General features: G+C 48.4%; 1 protein-coding gene across 5 annotated transcripts in view; it reads right to left on the bottom strand.

The window, feature by feature from the left end:
• sema3b (sema domain, immunoglobulin domain (Ig), short basic domain, secreted, (semaphorin) 3B) overlaps nucleotides 1-23,117 on the bottom strand; it is a 143,143-nt gene that overhangs the window by 88,805 nt on the left and 31,221 nt on the right. For all 5 annotated transcript variants that reach the window (XM_078414215.1, XM_078414216.1, XM_078414213.1 and 2 more), the window contains one exon: nucleotides 15,116-15,266. In XM_078414215.1, coding sequence (XP_078270341.1) covers nucleotides 15,116-15,224 — 109 coding nt within the window. In that variant the 5' untranslated portion in view covers nucleotides 15,225-15,266. The remainder of the gene's footprint in view (nucleotides 1-15,115; nucleotides 15,267-23,117) is intronic.

The following is a 23,117-nucleotide window of genomic DNA, read 5'->3' as shown; positions in this document are numbered from 1 at the left end:
GACCCAGGAACTGCAGAGTTCCCACAAGGAACTGATTTACTTTAGACTTCAGATGCAACGCGGAAACAGACCCTTTGGCCTACCGAGCCCACACCGACCAGCGATCACCTCGTACACTAGCACTATCCTACACGCGAGGGACAATTTACAATTTTTACTGGAGCCAATTAACCTACAAACCTACATGTCTTTGGAGCATGGAGGAACCCAGAGCACCCGGAGAAAACCCACGTGGTCACAGGGAGAATGTAAGGCAGCAACTCTACCGCTGTGCCACCCTTTAAGTTGCACTTAAGCTCGGTACAGAGCGAGACGAGTAGGTCCTGAACCCACAAATATTGGGGGAAAAGCCGAATTCAGGTGACTCTTCGGAAGACAGTCTGTAAAGTCCGATTGAAAATAGTCCGAGGGTCTCCAACGGGGCAGTTCAGGGCCGCTCTCGAGTTGTTGACAGGATGGTTCAGTTGTCTGACAACAGCTGGGGATAAACTGTCCCTGAACCTGGAGGTGGGTATTTTCACACTTTTGGACCTCTGGGAGAGGTGAGAAGAGGGGGTGACCAGGGTGAGACTTGTCGAAGGGATCACAAAATGTTGGAGTAACTCAGCGGGTCAGGCAGCATCTCTGGAGAGAAAGAATGGGTGACGTTTCAGGTTGAGACCCTTCTTCAGACTTGTCATTGATTATGAGATGGGTGAGACTTGTCGTTGATTATGCTGGTGGCCTTGCCGAGGCAGCATGAAGTGTAGATGGAGGCAATGGAAGGGAGGTTGGTTGGATTGCTAGGCAGTCATATCAAAGCAGTGCTGAGTGAGATTTTACACGTAGGAGACATTGTTATTTAGATACCAATCTACGCAGGCAAAGACCCTCAGGCACTCCTTGATACAAACCAGAAGAATGCGTCCCAATAGCCTGCACTAACTCTCATTGCAGGACCTAAGTAAATGAACCTAATTACATCAGCAACAATCTAGAGGCATTGAAGAGGCCACAGAAGAGGTTCTTGATCATAATGCTTGGGTTAAAGAGTATAATAAGTTTATAAAATGTAGCTATAAAGAGATCACGATTATTTTCTCTGGAGCATTGGAGGCTGAGGGGAAATCTGATAGAAACAGAGGCAGAGGTTTAAAGGAGATATGCGTGGCTTGTTTGCACACGAGTGTGTTAGGAGCCTGGGACCCCCGGTCAGGGGTGGTGAAGGAAGCAGAGACAATATCAATGTTTAAGAGACTGGTTAAACGGCCGGGAATAGAAGTGCATGGACCTTCTGCAGGCAGATGAGATGAGTTAGATTGGTAGAGTCATAGAGAGGAGATTGGTGCTTTGGCCCAACATGCCCCAACTTCACCAGTCCCACCTGCCTGTGTTTGGCCCATGCCCTTCCAACTTATCCTACCCATGAACCTGTCTAAATGTTAAACGTTATGAGCCCCTGCCTCAACTATCTCCTCCACAAGCTCGTTCCATACACCTACCACCCTTTGCTTAAAAAATTGGCCCTCAAGTTCCTGTTAAATCTTTCCCTCCTCAACTTAAACCTATGGTTTTTGATTCCCTTAATCTGGGTAAAAGACTGTGCATTTACGCTATCCATTCCTCTTATGATCTTATACACCTCTATAAGATCACCCCTCATCCTCCTAGGCTCCAAAGAATAGAGCCCCAACCTGCTCAACTACCTATAGCTCAGGCCCTCGAGTCCTGGCAACACCCTTGTAAATCTTCTCTGCACCCTTTCCAGCTTAAATCTCTGGTACAAACATTATGGGCCGATGGGCCTACTCCTGTGCTGCCCTGTTCTATTGCTGCTATGTTTACGGACAGTCATCAATACAATAAATACAGGGTATTTTAGGAAGTCTTCACATGCAAATATATAAAAGCAACATACAAATGCAAATTCTTTTCTCTCTCGAATCACTGCACGCGATTTCAATTCTTTTAACCGAATCAAAATTGGGGGTTGCGGGGGGAGGGGGGGGGAAATCTTTTATTCATTTACAAAGAAGTGGGAAGGTCAACATTTAAAGCCTGTTCTTTATTGCCTTTCAGAGAATAGGCAGTGGTGAGTATTCTTGCTTGTAGTGCGAGATTTAACACACAAAGTAATCTGATCATGACCGAGGCTTATTTGCAACCTTTGAATAAGTCCAACCACACTGCACCATGTTACATTTCCAATTATACAAGCCAACCCTCCTGTGGTCTCTGGGGCAAGCAGTGCCAATGAATTCAGGGTAATTTAATACAATGAGCTCAATCTCTCGCAGGAGGTTAAATTTAAACAAACCCCCCAACCCTGACGACCGATGAAACTGCCGAGCATATGTTAATTACCCCAAAGATCGAAAAACAAAAAAACCTAAGTTCAGTTTGTACGATTCCCACTCCCCTGAAGTGTAAGAAAATAACTGCAGATGCTGGTACAAATCAAAGGTATTTATTCACAAAATGCTGGAGTAACTCAGCAGGTCAGGCAGCATCTCAGGAGAGAAGGAATGGGTGATGTTTCGGGTCAATAGATAATAGGTGCAGGAGTAGGCCATTCAGCCCTTCGAGCCAGCACCGCCATTCAATGCGATCATGGCTGATCACTCTCAATCAGTACCCCGTTCCTGCCTTCTCCCCATACCCCCTCACTCCGCTATCCTTAAGAGCTCTATCCAGCTCTCTCTTGAAAGCATCCAACGAACTGGCCTCCACTGCCTTCTGAGGCAGAGAATTCCACACCTTCACCACTCTCTGACTGAAAAAGTTCTTCCTCATCTCCGTTCTAAATGGCCTACCCCTTATTCTTAAACTGTGGCCCCTTGTTCTGGACTCCCCCAACATTGGGAACATGTTTCCTGCCTCTAATGTGTCCAATCCCCTAATTATCTTATATGTTTCAATAAGATCCCCCCTCATCCTTCTAAATTCCAGTGTATACAAGCCCAATCGCTCCAGCCTTTCAACATACGACAGTCCCGCCATTAGTTTATCGAGACCCATTCCTTCTCTCCCGAGATGCTGCCTGACCTGCTGAGTTACTCCAGCATTTTGTGAATAAATACCCACTCCCCTGAATCTCAGTTTGAGGAAGGGTCTCGACCCGAAATGTCACCTAATCCTGCTCTCCAGAGATGCTGCCTGACGTGCTGAGTTACTCCAGCATTTAGTGTCCTTCTTAGATGATCATCATGCCGACTGGAGGCCATGTTTCCCTCACAATCTCTCTCCGGGGATAAATAAAGTTTTGGGTGGGACAAAGCCACTGGTTTGGCAGGTCTCAGTTGTGCCTTTGCCTTCTGGAAGGTGGCAAGGAGCATCTATCTCACCACACTGGGTTGGGGACTACCCTGGAGGGAACTAAAGTTGGCAGGTAGCAGCCTTCCGATCAAGCCTAGGCCTGTAGAGCTGAGGCAGGTAACAATTTTGTCATTCCATTGCCGACACATATGACAATTTAAACACAAAGGGACACTGTCAGAAGTGTCGGAAGGAACTGCAGATGATGGCTTACACCGAAGATAGACACAAAATGCTGGAGCAACTCAGCGGGTCAGGCAGCATCTCTGAAAATAAGGAATAGGTAACGTTTCCGGTCAAGACCCTTCTCCAGACCAATGTGCTGGAATTTGGTTTTAGTTTAGTTTAGTTTATTGTCACGTGAACCGAGGTACAGTGAAAAGCTTTTTTGTTGCGTGTTATTCAGTCAACAGAAAGACTATACATGATTGTATCAGCTGGCAATCAAGCCATCCACAGTGTATAGATATGGGATAAAGGGAATAGCGTTTAGTACAAGGTACGGTCAGATTAAAGATAGTCTGTGCGTCTCTAAAAAGGGAGATGGTAGGTGAGGACCGTTCTTTAATTGGTAATAGGATGTAGAAGCAAGGAACTGCAGATGCTGGTTTATACCAAAGAGAGACACAAAGTGCTGGAGTCACTCAATGGGTCAGACAGCATCTCTGGAGAACATGGATAGGTAATGTTTTGAGTTGAGACCCTTCTTCAGACCTTTAATTTTTGGGAAGGGGATAGAAGCGGGCAGTGCGGAGTTGGGGAATGATAAGGTTGGAGGCTGTGGAAGGGAGATCGCCAGAGGCCATGAAATCAGAAACAGTTGGGGAGATGGTGGCCTGGTGTTGGTCGGTGGGGTCATGGTCAAGGGGTCCGTATGAGGAGGTGTCGAGAGCTGGTGCCAGGCCTCAGCACTGTCGAGGTCAGCCTGCCTGACCACAACAGCATTTCCCTTGTCAGTGGGTTTAATGACAATGTCGGGATTGGTACGGAGTGAGTGAAGGGCAGTCCGTGGAGAGGGGGTGAGATTGGAGAGTCTGAGGGGAGTAGAGAAGACAATTCTTGCCTCTACGAGACAGGAGATTAAAACGCTGAGGCGTTTTAACCTGGTAGAGTTGCTGTGTCACAGCGCCAGAGACCCAGGTTCTATCCTGACCTCCGGTTCTGTCTGCAGGGAGTTTGCACATTCTCCCTGCTGCAGTTTCCTCCCACATCCCAAAGACATGCGGGTTTGTAGGGTAATTGGTATGTGGGGAATGGATGCAAAAGTGGGATAACATAGAACTAGTATCTGATTGGATTCAATAGCAATGAGAGTGGCAGAGCGGTAGAGTTGCTGCCTTACAGCGCCAGAGACCTGGGTTTTGATGCCGACTACAGGTGCTTGTGTGTACGGAGTTTGTACGTTCTCCCCACGACCTGCTTGGGTTTTCTCCGGGATCCCCTGTTTCCTTCCACTCTCCAAAGACGTACAGGTTCGTAGTTAATTGGCTTCATTTAATTGTTAATTGTCCCTAGTGTGCATATTGTAGGATAGTGTTAGTGTACGGGGGTCGCTGGTAGGCACGGACTCGGTGGGCCAAAGGACCTGTTTCCACGCTGTATCAGTAAACTAATGCATGCAAATGCATACACTTTATCTGGGTGCGCGTGACAATAACAAACCGAAACCTAAAGCTAAACAAAGTGAAGGGTTTAACGTCAAGTCAAAGGTTGGGCTGCTTGGGATCAAGATAAGGGGAAATGTATTTTCATAGGGTGCTGTAAACCTTGAAATTCTCTATCGCAGAGCACCAGAGATACCCTGTAAATGATTATACCAACAGGGGGAGGAGGGAGAGACATGTCAGGTTGGCACGTGATGAAGTGTGCACAACTTGAAATGCTACCTGACCCGCTGAGTTACTCCAGCAGTCGAAGAACAAACTGCAGATGTCGATTTTACACAAAAGGACACAAAGTGCTGGAGTAACTCAGCAGGTCAGGCAGCATCCCTGGAGAACATGGATGGTTGACGTTTCAGGTCGGTTCTGAGTCAGTCTGTGGAGACTTCTTTGAGTGTGAAGTAGGTGAAGGAGTATGAACCCTAAACGTCAGCTGTCCCCGTTGTCCAGAGATGCTGCCTGAGCCGCGGAGTTATTCCAGCACCATGTTTCTGTCTCATTGTTTTACAAACCAGCATCAGCAGTTCCTTTTATTCACAAAATGCTGGAGTAACTCAGCAGGTCAGGCAGCATCTCGGGAAAGATGGAATGGGTGATGTTTCAGGTCGAGACCCTTCCTCAGATGCTGCCTGACCTGCTGAGTTACTCCAGCATTTTGTGAATAAATCGATTTGTACCAGCATCTGCAGTTATTTTCTTATCAGCAGTTCCTTGTTTCTGCATTTGGACTGCTCGACTGCCAGGTCAGGATGGAACCCGGGTCTCTGGCGCTGTGAGGCAGCAACTCTACCGCTGCGCCACTGTGCTCAATCATTCAATAACCTGGGCAAGTGCCTGATATCCAGTTCAGCTGTGAGTGGACCAACTCCAAATTTTTCAATAAAAGCCTTGCCATTTAATTTGTTCTGCTGTCTCCAAAACCACTCTTCAGATTATCAGATATCCTCAAATATTCTGATTCATCCATGGGAATTGTATCCATGGCCAAGGTCCCAGGCTTACAAATTGGCATCAACATAATGTTAAACCCTTCTATGTTACCAGCCGAGCATTGCGGTGAATGATGTCAATGCAAAGCTTGAACCCCCCCGATTAAAAACAAAAATCACTTCCCAAGGTATCAGCTTTAATCTCCAACTGAAAATGAGATCATTGTAGCTCCAGCCTGTAGCTCCCATCGACAGGAACATTTGCCCTCCTCAACGGATGGTTTAGAGATACAGCTTGGAAAAAGGCCCTTCAGCCCACCGAGTCCACGCTGACCATCGATCACCCACACACTAGTCCCATCTTACACACTAAGGGCAATTTACCAAAGCCAATTAACCGACACACCTGCACGTCTTTGGAGCGTGGGAGGAGCAGCCGAAGATATCCCACACGGTCACAGGAGGGAACCCGGGTCTCCGGCGCTATAAGGCAGCAACTCTACTGCTGCGCCACGGTGCTGTGAACATTTGTGTTGTTGAGAATCACAATATGTCAGGCAACACGTCATTAGCCTCTGTCACAGACACCCCATGGTAACTTATCTCATTTCGTGAAAACAACATCGTCAGGGATCATTCTTCAGCCTGAAGAAAGGTCCCGACGTGAAACTTCGCCCCATCATGGTGACCAATCCGTCAGTCACTGGATATTCCCCCCAAAACATTGGGCGGCACAGCAGTAGAGTTGCCTCCTCACAGCGCCAGAGACCCGAGTTCCATCCTGACTACAGATGATGACTGTACGGAGTTTGCACCTTCTCCCTGTGACCGTGTGGGTTTTCTCCGGGCGCTCCGGTTTCCTCCCACGCTCCAAAGATGTGCAGGTTTGTAGGTTAATTGGCTTTGGTAAAAATTGTAAATTGTCCCTAGTGTGTAGGATTGTACTGGTGTACAGGGTGATCACTGGTCGGTGCGGACTCGGTGGGTGGGCCAAAGCACCTATTTCCGTGCAGTATCTCTCTAAATCAAACATTAAACTAAATCTGAACCTCAACATCACTCACTCCCCCTTATAGGAGCTCCATCAAAACCTTGCTCAAAGACCATACAGTAGGTGAACTTTATCTCTGACACTTGTGCAGCACCCAGAGGTATTTTACTCCAGCAAAGAAAATGTGTACATAGAAAATGTGGTTGCAGGAAAGCAAGTTTTTCTTGCTGGAATTAGCGAATGACAGTGACTGACCAAAAGCTAAATAAAAACTGGTTGAGTTAGAACTGTTGCAAATCCTCGGGCTATTTTACAAGAATAGCTTCCCCTTGCTGGGAGCATTAACACAGAGAAACATTCCACCCATCCCTTCAGCTGCTGCATATGGATGGCTTTGTGCATTAAAAGTGGCTGTCCAGTCACAGATCTGAGCAGAGTCCGCAACCTCTCCTTGACTCCTTCTCCCCTCTTTCCACTGCTACTTTAGGTTAATTTAGTTTAGAGATACAGCTTGCAAAAAGGCCCTTCAGCCCACCATGTCAATGCTGACCATCGATCACCTGTACACACCAGAGACAATTTCCATCGGGAAAGAGGTACAGAAGTGTGAAAACATACACCTCCAGATTAAGTGACAGCTTCTTCCCAGCCGTCATCACGTAACTATCCTTTCACGAACGTGAGAGCAGTCCTGAGCTACTATCTACCTCAGTGGAGACCCTCGTACGTTCTTTGATCGGTCTTTACTGGCTTTATCTTGCACTAAACGTTATTCCTTTTATCGTGTATCTGTACACTGTGAATGGCTCGATTGTAGTTATGTATAATCTTTCCACTAACTGGTCAGCACGCAACAAAAGCTTTTCACTGTACCTCAGTAAACGTGGCAACAAACAAAACTGAAATTCATAGAAGCCAACTAATCTGCAAACCTGCACGTCTTTGGAGCGTGGGAGGAAACCGGAGCACCCGGAGAAAACCCACGCGGTCACATGAGGAATGTACAAGCTCCGTACACAGCACCCGTAGTCAGGATCGATCCCGGGTCCCTGCCACTGCGCCACCACGCTACTCCTTTATTTTACTTCCATTGGTGTGGCAGGAGCTCTTATGCAACAGTGTAAAGGTTTTGTGCCGTGGTCAATAGATAGTGACATCCTGGGAGAGACAGGAGTTGGAGCAAGTGAAATATAGAAAGTGATGGGGGACGAAAGACAGGTCTGGATTCCTTATTTCCTCAGCTTCCAAACGACTGCTGTAATGTGTAATACTAATGTGGTATTTTCCCATCTGATCTGTTTACCAGATCCCTCTGAAAGCAGAGGGACGCAGAGTAACATAATCAGCTCATCCGGTTACTGGTGCATCTGCCCTCTGCATTTTCTATAGCCAGTTCAGATAAATCAACCTCCCTTCCACGCAAACCAACCTCCCTTTTATCGACTCCATATACACTTCACGCTGCCTCGACAAGGCCAAGGAACAGCCTCACCCCAGTCACTCCCCTCTTCCATCAGGCAAGAGGTACAGAAGTGTGAAAATGCAAACCTCCAGATTCCGGGACAGTTTCATCCCCGTTGGTATCAGGCAATTCAACCGTCCTCTCCCCAACCAGAGAGTGGTCCTGACCTTCCTGACATAGCGGAAACAGATCCTTCGGCCCAACAAGTCCGCAGCGATCAGCGATCACCTCACACACTAACACTATAGTACACACCAGGGGGCAATTTTACAAGCCAGATATTACTTTTGATTCAAAATACAAAGTGCTGGAGAAATTCAGCAGTTCAGGCAACGTCTGAAAGGAAAAAGGGAGGTTGGGACCCTTCTTCAGACTCGAAGCATCATCTGTCCCCTCCCTCCACTGATGCTGCCTGACCCACTGTGTTCTTCCAGCACTTTTTGCTACGTTCAAGATTTCTGCATCTGCAGTCGTTTGTGTCTTCATTATTTTTTATTCAACAAACACCACTTATAAGCACACATAAATCTATGAGCACAAGAATAAAATGTTGGAAAATCTACCAGGTCTTGCAACATCTGTATAAGGAATGGACATTTTGTGTCATGACCCTTCTTCAGACATAAAGAATGGAGTGTTGGAAGGGTCCCAACCTGCATGACACACCTGGTAGAGTTGCTGCCTTACAGCGCCAGAGACCCGGGTTCAATCCTGACTACGGGTGCTGTCTGTATGGAGTTTGTTCATGTTCCCCGTGGCCCGCGTGGGTTCTCTCCGGGTGCTCCAAATTCCTCCCACACTCCAAAGACGTACAGGTTTGTCGACTAATTGGCTTGGTATAATTGTAAATTGTCCCCAGTGTAGGATGCAGGGTTAGTGTGCGGGGATCGCTGGTCGGCGCGGACTCGGTGGGCCAAATGGCATGTTTCCGCACTGTACCTCTAAGCTAAACTAAAGTACGGTTTTGCTTCTCCCGAGGAATATCAGAGCCCTGTTTAAAATGCTGCACCGGTTTAGAACTCGGGGAGTATGTGTAAACGCACCTACACATCTCACGCTTACTTAGAGTTTACGACTACACCTGTCTGTAACTGGAGAAACAATATCAATTGCAGGTTTCCCCAGGGCACCAAATCCCCCCGAGCAGGCTTGAAGTGAGGAAGTGTGATTTTCAGTGACATGAGCTGACCTCCCACGAGCAATACGAAGCCAGGATTCGGAGGGGACGGCATCTGGCTTCAAAACGCTCTGCTGCTGTCCCTCGGCTCCGATACCCACCGTTGCCCACCATTCAGTCTGAAGAAGGGTCTCGACCCGAAACGTCACCCATTCCTTCTCTCCTGAGATGCTGCCTGATCTGCTGAGTTACTCCAGCATTTTGTGAAATAAATACCTTTGATTTGTACCAGCATCTGCAGTTATTTTCTTACACTACGTTGCCCACAATAGAAATCATAAAGGAAATTGGTTGCCGTGGTACCGTTGGTGGCATGGTGGGATAGTTTCTTCCCAGCGATCATCAGGCAACTGAACCATCCTATCACCAACCAGAGAGCTAACCTGATCTCCCATTTACCTCAGTGGAAACCTTCATACTATCTTTAATCGGACTTTACCTTGCACTAAACGCTATTCCCTTTATCTGTATACTGTGGACAGCTTGATTGTAATCATGTATTGTCTTTCCACTGGCTGGACAGCACGCAACGACAAGCTTTTCACTGTACCTCGGTACACGTGACATTAAACTAACCTCAAGTAAACAAAGGGAGGTGATGCAAACATCACACAGTTTCTGTACACTGCGGACGGCTTGATTGTAATCATGTATAGCTTTTCCGCAGACTAGATAGCACAAAAAAAAAAGCTTTTCACTGTACCGCAGTATGTAGACATAAGAAACTAAACCACACTAATCTGCAGCGATGTTTCTCGGTGTCTGGTCAATAGGGGACCGTTTGGTTTAGGGGACATTTGGAGAGTCATGCGCAGTTCCGGTTTCTCAATTACAGGAAGGATGTGGTAGCTTTGGAGAGTGCACAGAAGTGTCATAGTGTCATTCATCATGGAAACAGGCCCTTTGGCCCAATTTGCCCACGCGGATCAAGAATCCCTGTCTCAACTAGTCCCACCTATCCACGTTCGGCCCATGTCCCCCAAAGCCTATTCGATCCATGTACCTGTCCAAATGTCTCCTAAATGTTGTTATCGTGACTTTTCTAAGGTCGCACCATGGGATCTCTCACTTCCTTCTGAGAGAGTAGAAGGGGTCTCGGTTACCTTTGCAAAGTGGTCCCTCCTGCAGTGTAGCCCTCCCTATGCATTGTGCTTGGCCTTTCCTATGGACTATAGGTTTGAGAGCGAGTGTTTGGGATCCCCACAACCTTCTCAGTCTCACTTGCCTCTGACTATGACAATAAGGGGAATCCGCAATCCCCTAGGTTAGAGACAAGAGTGCGGCCAGCTGAAATCCAACCACGTGGATTGGAGCAGCGTAGCAGTAGAGTTGCTGCCTCACAGCGCCAGAGACCCAGGTTCGATCCTGACTACAGGTGCTGTCTGAATGGAGTTTGTACGTTCTCCCTGCGACCGCATGCGTTTTCTCCGGGTGCTCCGGTTTCCTACCACACTCCAAAGGAGTATAGGTTTGGAGGTTAGTTGGCTTTGGTAAAATTGTAAATTGTCCCTAGTGTGCAGGATAGTGCTAGTGTACGGGGTGATCGCTGGTTAGACAAGCAGGTTTGTGGGTTAATTTAGTTTAGATCAGATACAGAATGGAAACAGGTCTTTCAGCCCACCGAATCCAACAACCAACAATCACCCGTACACTAGTTCCATCCTACACAGCCAATTAACCTACAAACTGCACGTCTTTGGAATGTGGGAGGAAAACGGAAACCCCAGGCGGTCACAGGGAGAACGTACAAACTCCATTTAGACGGCACCCGAGGACAGGATCGAATCTGGGACACTGGCGCGGCAAGGCGGGAAATCGACTCTTCTTACCGCTACCCTAGGCGTCTGTACATTGTCCCCAGCACGTAGGATGCGAAACCGGGATAACAACGAACTAGTGAACTCGCGGTCGATGGTCGGCATGGACTCGGTGGGCCGAAGGGCCTGTTTCCACACTGTATCTCTAAACTAAACACACTGACGCTGCTCCCTGTTGAGCACCTGAGCCTTGATCAGACGGTGGGGTTGGACTTGAAATGCTTTGAATGGTTTCTTTTCGGAGCCGAGGGAGAGTTAAACAAGAACGCGGGAGGGATCGGCTCTGCCGGGGGTCGCAGTCAAATTCTAGCCTGGATTGGTGCGAACCAAACTGTCATTCAAATCCGCCGTGAGGTGGGAGGGTTCGACGTTACAACCACCGTTGCCTTTGAGCCAAAGAATCCCTTTGGCACCAGGCGATTGCAGAGTCCAGAGGCAGAGTTCGGTGGCCCAGTCTGTGCAGCAAAAGAGCTGCCAGGCAACGTTGGACATCAAAGGAATGCTTGGGACAATTCCTCTGTGCATCCTCTGCACCAGGGGAAGATGGAGGGAGTTCAAACAAACTCCTGTGGAATGCAGCAGCTCAGAATTTCCTGGGGGTGTTTCCACAACCTGGGTGCGGTGGCAGTGAAAAATGCAGGGAGTGACTTTTTTGGAGCTTAAAAGGCACATGGAATGCAATGTTTACTTTCCCAAAGCATGACTGGGTTCCCAGCGAGGGCACCTGCCACCCCCTCAATGGGGACAGAGCCCCCTCTTGAACCTACCCGTTCTCAGCTGGACGCTTGGCTGTAACTACCCTGCACTGGCACAACGCTGGCTGTGGAGAACTCAGAGAGACATCACGCTTGGCAGCCATCCACGGAGAATTCCAGCGCGGCCTCGTTTCCCCCTCTGACCACCACTCCTTTAAGTGTATTGATTATTAAAGGTTGACCGTGTTATTGTTGGAAGAGTCAGAGTCATACAGTGTGGAAACAGGATCCTTTGGCCCAACATGCCCACACCGACCAACATGTCCCATCTATATGAATCCTACTTGCCTGTGTTTGGTCCATATCCCTCTAAACCTGTCCTATCCATGTACCTATCTAATTGCTTCTTAAACATTGCGATTGGCTCTACTTCAAATACCTCCTCCGGCAGCTCATTCCATAAACGCACCCACCCTTTATGTGAAAAAGTTACCCCTAAGATTCCTAAAAAAACCCTTTCCCCCTTCACCTTAAACCTACGCTCTTTGGTTCACGATTCCCCTACTCTGGGCAAGAAACCCTGTGCGTCTACCCGATCTATTCCTCTCATGATTTTGTACACCTCACTAAAGATTAAAACACCTTTTAATCCTTCACCTCCTTACACGGATCATGGGCAGAATCTAGAGGGAATCTAGAGCCTGCAGAACGTGGCAGAGGCAGCTTCTGCTGTTGGGAATTGGATAAATATAGAATTGGATTGAATTGACTTGAATTGAAAGATACAGCATGGAAACAGATCCTTCAGCCCACCGTCCACTCCGTCCATCCACCCCCCATTCACACTAGTTCAGTTTTAGTTTAGAGATACAGTGCGGAAACTGGCCCTTTGGCCCACCGAGTCCGCACTGACCAGCGATCCCCGCACATTGACACTATCCTACACACACTAGGGACAACCTACGTGGGTTTCCTTCCAGTGCTCTGGGTTCCTCCCACATCCCAAAGACGTGAGGGTTTGTAGGTTAATTGGCCCTCTGTAAATCTTCCCCTGGTGTGTAGGGAGTGGATAAGAAAGTGGGATAACATAGAACTAGAGCACAGGTTAATCGCTGGTCGGTGTGGACTCTATGGGCCGAAGGGCCTGGTTCCGCACTGTATCTATAAATAGATCATCTAGTCGCCATCACCAATATGCTTGTGGGAGTTTCTTGCGCTCAAATCAACTGCTTCATTTCCCGCATTATAACAGCAACTGTTCTTCAAAACACAAACTCACTGACTGCTGAGGGAATCTATGAAAGGCGCTATTTAAATGCAAGACTTTCTCTTCAGCTAATCATCATGAAGTTCTACGGAGCATGGTTCAGCAAGGGGCAATGGCGCCACTCGGAGGTCGGAGGATTTCAATAGCGTTGCCCGTCTTTGGGGTGCAGACTAAGCAATGGAGGTCAAGGAATGTTGATCCCAGGAAGCAGTACAACCAGCCAAAGATCTCGCCATGCTGCAGAAATTTATATCCGTCATCATGTGGAATGCAGATTCAGAATGGCCAATTCGGTACAGTGCAGCAACAGGGTCTCAGGCCCACAATTGCCGTGCCAAATACAATGCCAAGTTAAACTAATCGTGCTCACACGTGATCGCTCTCCTTCCACATCCACGCGCCTGTTAAAAACACTCATAAATACGCTTATCGTATCTGCCTCCACCACTATCCTTGACAGCGTTTCCAGGCACCAACCACCTTCTGTTTAAAAATGTTGTCCCGCACATCTCCTCTAAACTTTGCCCTTCTTGCTTTAAAGCTTTGTCCTCTAATCGTTGATATTTCCAATCTGGGGGGAAAAAAATGATTCTGGCTATCTACCCAATCGATGTCTCTCATCGTTTTATAAACTTCTATCGGGCCTCCCCTCAGCCTCTGACAGTCCAGAGGAAAGAATCCAAATTTGTCCTTCCTCTGGTTACAGCTTTGGCTAGAGTAAGACAAAGCAGTAAAATAAGCACATTTATCGTTGCCAAGTAGATGGAGAGGGCAGGAAGGTAATATCCACCAAAGGGTGAAAGACAGCTCAAAGCAAACTCAAACAAAACCAGAACCTGATGTTGTCAAGCTGGAGAGAGAGCAGAGGAGATTTACGAAGAAGTTGCCAGGGCTCCAGGGCTTGGGCTACAGGGCCTGGGCTACAGGGCCTGGGCTACAGGGCCTGGGCTACAGGGCCTGGGCTACAGGGCCTGGGCTACAGGGCCTGGGCTACAGGGCCTGGGCTACAGGGCCTGGGCTACAGGGCCTGGGCTACAGGGCCTGGGCTACAGGGCCTGGGCTACAGGGCCTGGGCTACAGGGCCTGGGCTACAGGGCCTGGGCTACAGGGCCTGGGCTACAGGGCCTGGGCTACAGGGCCTGGGCTACAGGGCCTGGGCTACAGGGCCTGGGCTACAGGGCCTGGGCTACAGGGCCTGGGCTACAGGGCCTGGGCTACAGGGCCTGGGCTACAGGGCCTGGGCTACAGGGAGAGGTTGATCAGGCTAGGACTTTATTCCTTGGAGCACAGGATGATGAGGGGTAACTTAGAGGTGAACAAGATCACGAGAGGAATAGATCAGTGTAAATGCACAAAGTCTTTTACCCAGTTTGGGGAATCAAGAACCAGAGGACATAGGTTTAAGGTGAAGGGGGAAAGATTTTATAGGAACCTGAAGGGCAACTTTTTTGTTTACACACAAAGGGTGGTGGGTGTATGGACAAGCTGCTGGGAGAGGTAGTTGAGGCAGTTGAGGCAGGCACTATCACAGTCTTTAAAAAAACATTTGGATAGGTGCATGGATGGGATAGGTTTGGAGGGATATGGGCCCAACACAGGCAGGTAGAACTAGTGTAAATCCTGAACACAATAAGGAACAAACTCCTGGAGAATTCCCAGCTGCCAGCCAGTGTCCCTGTCTGAATTCACGGGATTCAATGGGTTAATGACATTCGTGCTGAACCGGACTGGCCGCTGTAAATAACCGAGGCTGCAGCTTAATAGATTTGCCCAGCGCCACTAATGACTTTGCCAGGCGCACCCAGCACGGCCGGTCACCCACCGTTGTAAGATATCTTCAGCCTGGGGTTGCCACTGACTGTCGTCGACCGCACTCCGAAGCCTTCCACCGTGAGAAGCTGCAGCAGGATGCAGTTCCACAGGAGTTTCATGGTTGTCTTCACGGCGGTGTCACGCTGCAAGCCGGCACAGTCCTGCGGACGGAAGGGAAAGGGAGGGAGAGTTACAGCCCTGGAGATGGAGCGGCTACAGGTGCACCTCCCTCTGCCCACCCACCCACCCACTACCAGCGACTGGATTATCAGCTTGCTTACACACCACATACCCACAATTACCCACACACACCACATACCCACAATTACCCACACACACCACATACCCACAATTACCCACACATACCCACAATTACCCACACACACACCACATACCCACAATTACACACACACACACCACATGCCCACAAGCACAATTACACACACACACCACATACCCACAATTACACACACACGCCACATACCCACAATTACACACACACACACCACATACCCACAAGCACAATTACACACCACATACCCACAAGCACAATTACACACCACATACCCACAAGCACAATTACACACACACCACATACCCACAATTACACACACACACACACACCACATACCCACAAGCACAATTACACATACACACCATATACCCACAAGCACAATTACACACACACACCACAAGCACAATTACACCACATACCCACGAGCACAATTACACACCACATACCCACAAGCACAATTACACACACACACCACATACCCACGAGCACAATTACATACCACATACCCACAATTACACACACACACAACATACCACATACCCACAACTACACACACCACAAACCCACAAGTACAATTACACACATACACTGACACACACCACATACCCACTAGTGCAACCACACAGACACACTCCGCACATACAAATAGAAACACACTCGTATGTGCACACACACACAAATAGACACACACACACACACTTCAACACAGCACATGTGCACATTCAAAGACATATACGCACCAACAGAAGCACAATTATACACACACACACACAAATAACCACTCATTGGAGACCCAGGGACTATCTTCAATCAGACTTTACTGGAATTTATCATCATGTTGTTCTCTTTACCCTGTATCTGTACACTGTAATCGCCCGTGTAATCAGGCCTTGTCTTTCCACTGACTGGTCAGCACACAACAAAAGCTCTTCACTGTACCTCAGTACACGTGACACTAAACTAAACTAAACACACACTCCAGCACATCGCGTGCACATTTGGGCAAAGACGTACACACACCACACATCCATACAAACAGAAACACACACACCTTATACTTGCACAAGTACACCCACATCACATACAAGTACACACACACCACATATACACAAATATAAGCACAAATAGACACATGCACAGCACACATACCCACATAAACATGTGTATGCACACACAGACACCACACATACACAGGTATGTGTACAGGCATGCCACATATATACATAAAACACACACATTCCCACACAAGCACAGGTACATGCATGCACACAAACGCACACTCACAGATAGACTGATAAGCACATATAAACACCGATAGACACATACCCTTCACAGACACACACCAACTTTGGAAACAAATTCACTTTGCGCATAGCAACAGATTCTGGAATGCATTTTAAAAGAACACCCAGTCCTCTTTTGTTTCCAACTGAACAGGTACAAGGTTGGGGTTACCCCCCTCAACTTCCCTCTCACACCCACCCCCACCCCTCTGTTACCTGAGACAAACACAAATCGCTGAGAGTTGGACAAGAGAACGCTTCCTCTCACCCCCCTCTCCTCGCATGCTTTATGGTCCTTGGCCCAGCTGCAATCACCGCAAGAAGAGAATCAAAGCAAGACCTGGCTCTGCACAGGTCTGCCAGCATGTGAGGGAGGGGTGGAGTGTGTGTGTGAGAGAGTGAGAGAGAGTGAGAGAGAGTGAGAGCGAGTGAGAGAGAGTGAGAGAGAGTGAGAGAGAGTGAGAGAGAGTGAGAGTGAGTGAGAGAGAGAGAGTGAGAGAGAGAGTGAGAGAGAGAGTGAGAGAGAGAGTGAGAGAGAGAGTGAGAGAGAGAGTGAGAGAGAGAGTGAGAGAGAGAGTGAGAGAGAGAGAGAGAGAGAGAGAGTGAGAGTGAGAGAGAGAGAGAGAGAGAGAGAGAGAGAGAGAGAGAGAGAGAGAGAGAGAGAGAGAGAGAGAGAGAGAGAGAGAGAGAGAGAGAGAGAGAGAGAGAGAGAGAGAGAGAGAGAGTGAGAGAGAGAGAGTGAGAGAGAGAGAGAGAGTGAGAGAGGTTAGTGTATGTGTGAGTGAAAGAGCGTGTTTGTGTGAGAGAGAGAGAGCGAGGGAGAGAGAAAGAAAACGTGTGTGTGAATGTGTGAGAGAGAGAGGAGAGAGAGTGCCAGAGAGAATGCGAGAGAGAGAGAGGCAGCACGCACAGAGGAACAATTTTCACAGAAAGGCTCCACAAAGCGTGTCTGCCTGGATATTTAATCCACCGCCCCACACCCCTTTCCCTTCTGCCTAGATCTGTGTGCAGTAGTTTGGGAGCTGTCTTGTCTATCAGAGGGAGCCATTCCTGCCCAGTACAGCCATGAGTAACTTGTGCTATGAACACACACACACCTACATGGCCAGCCCAGGAGACCCAGATAGTGTCAGGCACAACAAACAAACCCTCCCCTTGCATTCTGCAAGAATTCCGGCTTTTTATTCCTCTTGTCCCCAACTCTGGCACAGTCGAGAGAGCAGGCGCTCTGAAAGAGACTTTGGCAACCCCAAGTCACTATTTTAGCCAGGGAACCCCAGCAAGACTGGCACCTGACAGCTCCCACTTTGGCTCAGTACCGGTATGTTTGAGGAACAGCACCTCATATTCCACTGGGCTAGCGTACAACCCAAGCTGGATGAACATCTGTGTGGAGTCTGCACGCTCTCTCCTTGACCACGTGGGTTTCCTACCACATCCCAAAGATGTGCGGGTTTGCAGGTTCATTGGCCCTCTGCAAATTGCCCCTAGTGTGTCAACACTGTCCCAACCCACACCTTGGGAAACTGATCCTCGGCATTCCCTCTCTCTCCGCCTCTCCCCCAACCTAGATGTCCTGCTAGTCCCACTGTTTGCATCCTGATATCCCTTCCATATCACCTACTCCGCAGCCAACAATGGAGTGTTGTGGGCTCCACCTTTCCTTGGCCACGGGTACGGGCTGTGATTTGTTCTAAGCCTTTTCGTACCTCTAGTTGCGCTCCCCCCTGAAGGGTCGCGACCCGAAACGTCACCTATGCCTTTTCCCCAGAGATGCTGCCTGACCCGCTGAGTTGCTCCAGCACTTTGTCTCTGTCTTCTCTTGCTTTGCTTGCCCACATAAGAGACTGCAGATGCTGAACGTATTAAGCAGAAAGAACCTTTAGAAGGGTCCCGACCCCAAAGGTCATCTGCCCATTTCCTTCCACAGATGCTGCCTGGCCCGTTGAATTCCTCCAGCACTCACTGCTCAGGTTACTGCACAGTGATGGGTTGCGAGTCTTCTATGATGGGTATCTCTCTCTCTCTCTCTCTCTCTCTCCCTCCCTCCCTCCCTCTCGTTCTGTATAGACGTGGGCGAGGCACAAGCCACTTCTCGCAGCAGATCTGTTTTGCAAATTAACCCCGACTCTTCAACCCTTTTTTCGTAGCACTCCCTCTACGCCAAACACTATCTGTCAAAAGGATTAAAGGGGCGAAGCAGGCCAAGTGCGTGGAGTGATTCTGCTCGCTTGTGACTAGACAGCACGGCACGAGTGCATCGTTGTGAATATAGAACAGTTTAGTTCAGAGATACAGCACAGGGACAGGCCCTTTGGCCCACTGAGCCCGTGCCGACCAGTGATCCCCGCACATTGACACTATGGCGCAGTGGTAGAGTTGCTGCCTTACAGCGAATGTAGCGCCGTCGACTCAGGTTCGATCCTGACTACGGGTGCTGTACTGTACGGAGTTTGTACGTTCTCCCTGTGACCTGCGTGGGTTTTCTCCGAGATCTTCGGTTTCCTCCCACACTCCAAAGACGTACAGGTTTGTAGGTTAATTGGCTGGGCAAATGTAAAATTGTACCTAGTAGGATCGTGTTAATGTGCGGGGATCTCTGGGCGGCGTGGACCCGGTGGGCCGAAGGGCCTGTTTCTGCGCTGTATCTCTAAATCTAAAAAAAAATCATACACTAGGGAAAATTTACAATTTTACCGAAGCCAATTGACCTACAAACCTGTACGGCTTCGGAGTGCGGGAGGAAACAGGAACACCCGTGGAAATCCCACGCGGTCACCTGGAGAACGTACAAACTCCGTACAGACAGCACCCGCAGTCAGCATTGAACCCGGGTCTCTGGTGCTGTGAGGCAGCAACTCCACTGCTGCGCTGCCCCTTTTCTCTGCATTAACAGTAAGCGAGTCGAAGAGAAAAGCGGTAGAGCACAGGAACAGCCCCCTGGCCCCACAATGTCTGTGTCGATCATGATGCCAAGACCAACCTTTATCTGCCTGCACATAATCCATATCCCACCGTTCCCTGCCTACCCCTGAGCATATACAAAAGTCAAACAAGATTAGTTTAGAGATAGCGTGGAGGCAGGCCCTTCGGCCCTCCAAGTCCGTGCCGACCAACTATCCCCTCTCCTCCGCATGCACGCCAACCATATCCCTCCATGTCCATGTGCCAATCTAAAAAGCCATTTAAATGCCACTATCATATCTGACTCCCTTGATAACCTGTTCCAGGCTCGGTGTAAAAAAATATATACATATACATATACTAAAACTCTCGTTTGTTTGTTCCTCAACTGCAGCCAAACGGTACACGATAACGCCACAATTTTAGGTCCACCTTACTCACCGTCGCCCCTTTGGTGCTAATGGAAGAAGTTTCATTGAAATCGGTGTTATATTTAAAAAGTTATTCACATTTTAAAGTTTTTTAAAAACGCGCATGAGCGGGGGGGGGGGGGCGGGTGTGGAAGAGGGGTGGGGGGAGTGGGGGAGGAGAGGGTGCTGCACCAATGCAGGTTTGGGCCCAACGGGTCCACTTGGTCAAGTTTCCTTTAAACTTTGCCCCTCTCACCTTAAAACTACACCCTCTCGTCTCTGACATTTCCACCCTGGGGGGTAAAAGGGTTTATATGTTTCTACAGGTTTCCCCTCGACCTTGGGTGATCCAGGCAAGGGATATGGGCCAAAAACAGGCAGGTGGGACTAGTGTACATGGGGCAGCTTGGTTGCCTGGGGCAAGTTGGGCCGAAGGGCCTGCTTCCATGCTGTACGACTCTATAGTCCCTTCCAAGGCACAACCACACAGAGCATGACTGCAATCACTTACAACCCAATGGGATGAACATTGAATTTGCCCATTTTCAGTGACATCCACCTTTTTTCCTCCCTGCACCATATTAACCCGCCCAACTTTCCCTCTCCCAACCCCTACCTACCATATTCCTCCTTCCATTTTCAATCCTCTTCTATCCTTATTTGACACGTTCATAAGTGCAGCGTAGGTTTACTATTCCCGGAATGGCGGGACTGTCATATGTTGAAAGACTGGAACGACTAGGTTTGTATACACTGGAATTTAGAAGGATGAGAGGGGATCTTATCGAAACGTATAAGATTATTAAGGGGTTGGACACGTTAGAGGCAGGAAACATGTTCCCAATGTTCGGGGAGTCCAGAACCAGGGGCCACAGTTTAAGAATAAGGGGTAGGCCATTTAGAACAGAGATGAGGAAAAACTTTTTTAGTCAGAGAGTTGTGAATCTGTGGAATTCTCTGCCTCAGAGGGCAGTGGAGGCCAATTCTCTGAATACATTCAAGAGAGAGCTAGATAGAGCTCTTAAGGATAGCGGAGTCAGGGTGTATGGGGAGAAGGCAGGAACAGGGTACTGATTGAGAATGATCAGCCATGATCACATTGAATGGCGGTGCTGGCTCGAAGGGCCGAATGGCCTTCTCCTGTACCTATTGTCTATTATAGGAGCAGAATTAGGCCACTCAGGCCATCAAGTCTACTCCGCCATTGAATCATAGCTGATCTATCTTTCCCTCTCAAACCCATTCTCCTGCCTTCTCCCATAACCCCCGACACCCGTACTAATCAAGAATCGGTCAATCTCCATCTAAAAAATATCCATTGACGGCCTCCACAGCCGTCTGTGGCAATGAATTCCACAGATTCACCGCCCCGTTGGTCACTTTCTTTACTGGATAGCGTGCAAACAAGAGGGCAGCACAGTGGCGCAGTGGTAGAGCTGTTGCCTTACAGCTCCAGAGACCCGGGTTCGATCCTGACTACGGGTGTTGTCTGTACAGAGTTTGTATGTTCTCTCTGTGATCACCTGGGTTTTCTCCGGGTGTTCTGGTTTCCTCCCACACTCCAAAGACGTACAGGTTTGAGGTTAATTGGCTTGGTTTAAAAAAAAATGTAAATTGTCCCAAGTGTGTAGAATAGTGCTGGTGTACGGTGTGATCGCTGATCGGCACGGACTCGGTGGGCCAAAAGGCCCATCTCTAAAGTCTATTGCAAAGTGTAAAAGGTTTTCACTGTACCTCGGTACACGCGACAATAATAAACTAAACTAACTTGAGTTTTTTTTGTTAAATCTCACTTGGTAGAAAAAGAAAAGCTTAATGTTAATATTTTAATAAAATTAATATGTTAATAAAGCTCAATATTTTGTACCTGAAAAGCTTTTCAGAACACGAGAGGAACTCACAGCTGGATGTCCAACAGTTCAATTCCTACTCCCGCAGATGGATTGGAATAGTCCTGTAAGTTTCCAGCTGTTTCCAGTAATCTCTACAGATGTGGACGTGACATCAAAGATGGATTTTTTAAGGCAGCATGCCATGCGACAGAATTATACGGAGCGCAACAAATTGGCATGGGATTCAAGAATCATCCAGCCTCTCGCACTGACCAATTGTCCTGTCACACAGCAGGCCTTTGCTCTACTGATAACATCTGGGATGAGAAATGTGTGGAGATGGGTTCATGTTCTAATGAACCGGGCACTTTATGTAATCGGGACCTCACTGCCCTTCTTGGCTGTTTAGCTACAAGGCCCACGAGGGAACAGAGGGCAGAGGTCAGGAATCTGACTACACAAACTACACGTGCGTCAGCGTGTTTAGTTTATCTTAGAGATACAGCGCAAAAACAGACCCTTCGGCCAACCGTGTCCGCACCGACCAGCAATCCCCACACATTAATACTACCCTACACACACAAGGGACAATTTAAATTTTTTATGCAAAGCCAATTAACCTACAAACATGCACATCTTTGGAGTGTGGGAGGAAACCGAAGATCTCGGAGAAAACTCATGCAGGTCACGGGGAGAACGTACAGACAGCACCCGTGGTCAGAATCAGACCCGGGTCTCTGGCGCTCTAAGGCAGTAGCTCTACCGTTATGCCACCATGCCGCCCACCAGATGTGTAGAAAGGAACTGCAGATGCCAGTTTATACTGAAGTTAGACACAAAGTGCTGGAACAGCACCTCATATTTCGCTTGGGCAACTTACAACCCAACGGTATGGGTTGAAGAAGGGTCTCGACCCAAAACATCACCTATTCCTTTTCTCCAAAGATGCCACCTGACCTGCTAAGTTACTCCAGAATTTTGTATCTATCTTCAATACAAACATTGGTTTCTCTAATTTTAAGTAACTCCTGCATTCCTCTCTCCACCCTCCCCACCCTAGTCGTCCTACTAGTTCCACTGTTCGCATACCTTTATCCCTTCCTTATCACCTCTTCTCCAGCCAACAATGGGCCATTACGGCCTCCACCCTTCCTTGGTCATCCGTCCCCGGCTTTGCTTTGTTCTTGTCTTTTATTACCTCCATCCCCTTCCACCACACCCTTCAACCTTCAGTCTGAAGAAGGTCCCAACCCGAAACGTCCCCTTTCCTTTTTCTCCGGAGATGCTG

Source organism: Rhinoraja longicauda, chromosome 17 (assembly GCF_053455715.1).
Source record: "Rhinoraja longicauda isolate Sanriku21f chromosome 17, sRhiLon1.1, whole genome shotgun sequence".
Taxonomy (NCBI): Eukaryota; Metazoa; Chordata; class Chondrichthyes; order Rajiformes; family Arhynchobatidae; genus Rhinoraja; species Rhinoraja longicauda.
Note: the sequence above shows the minus strand (reverse complement) of the source record. Positions and strands in the feature narration are given on the sequence as shown.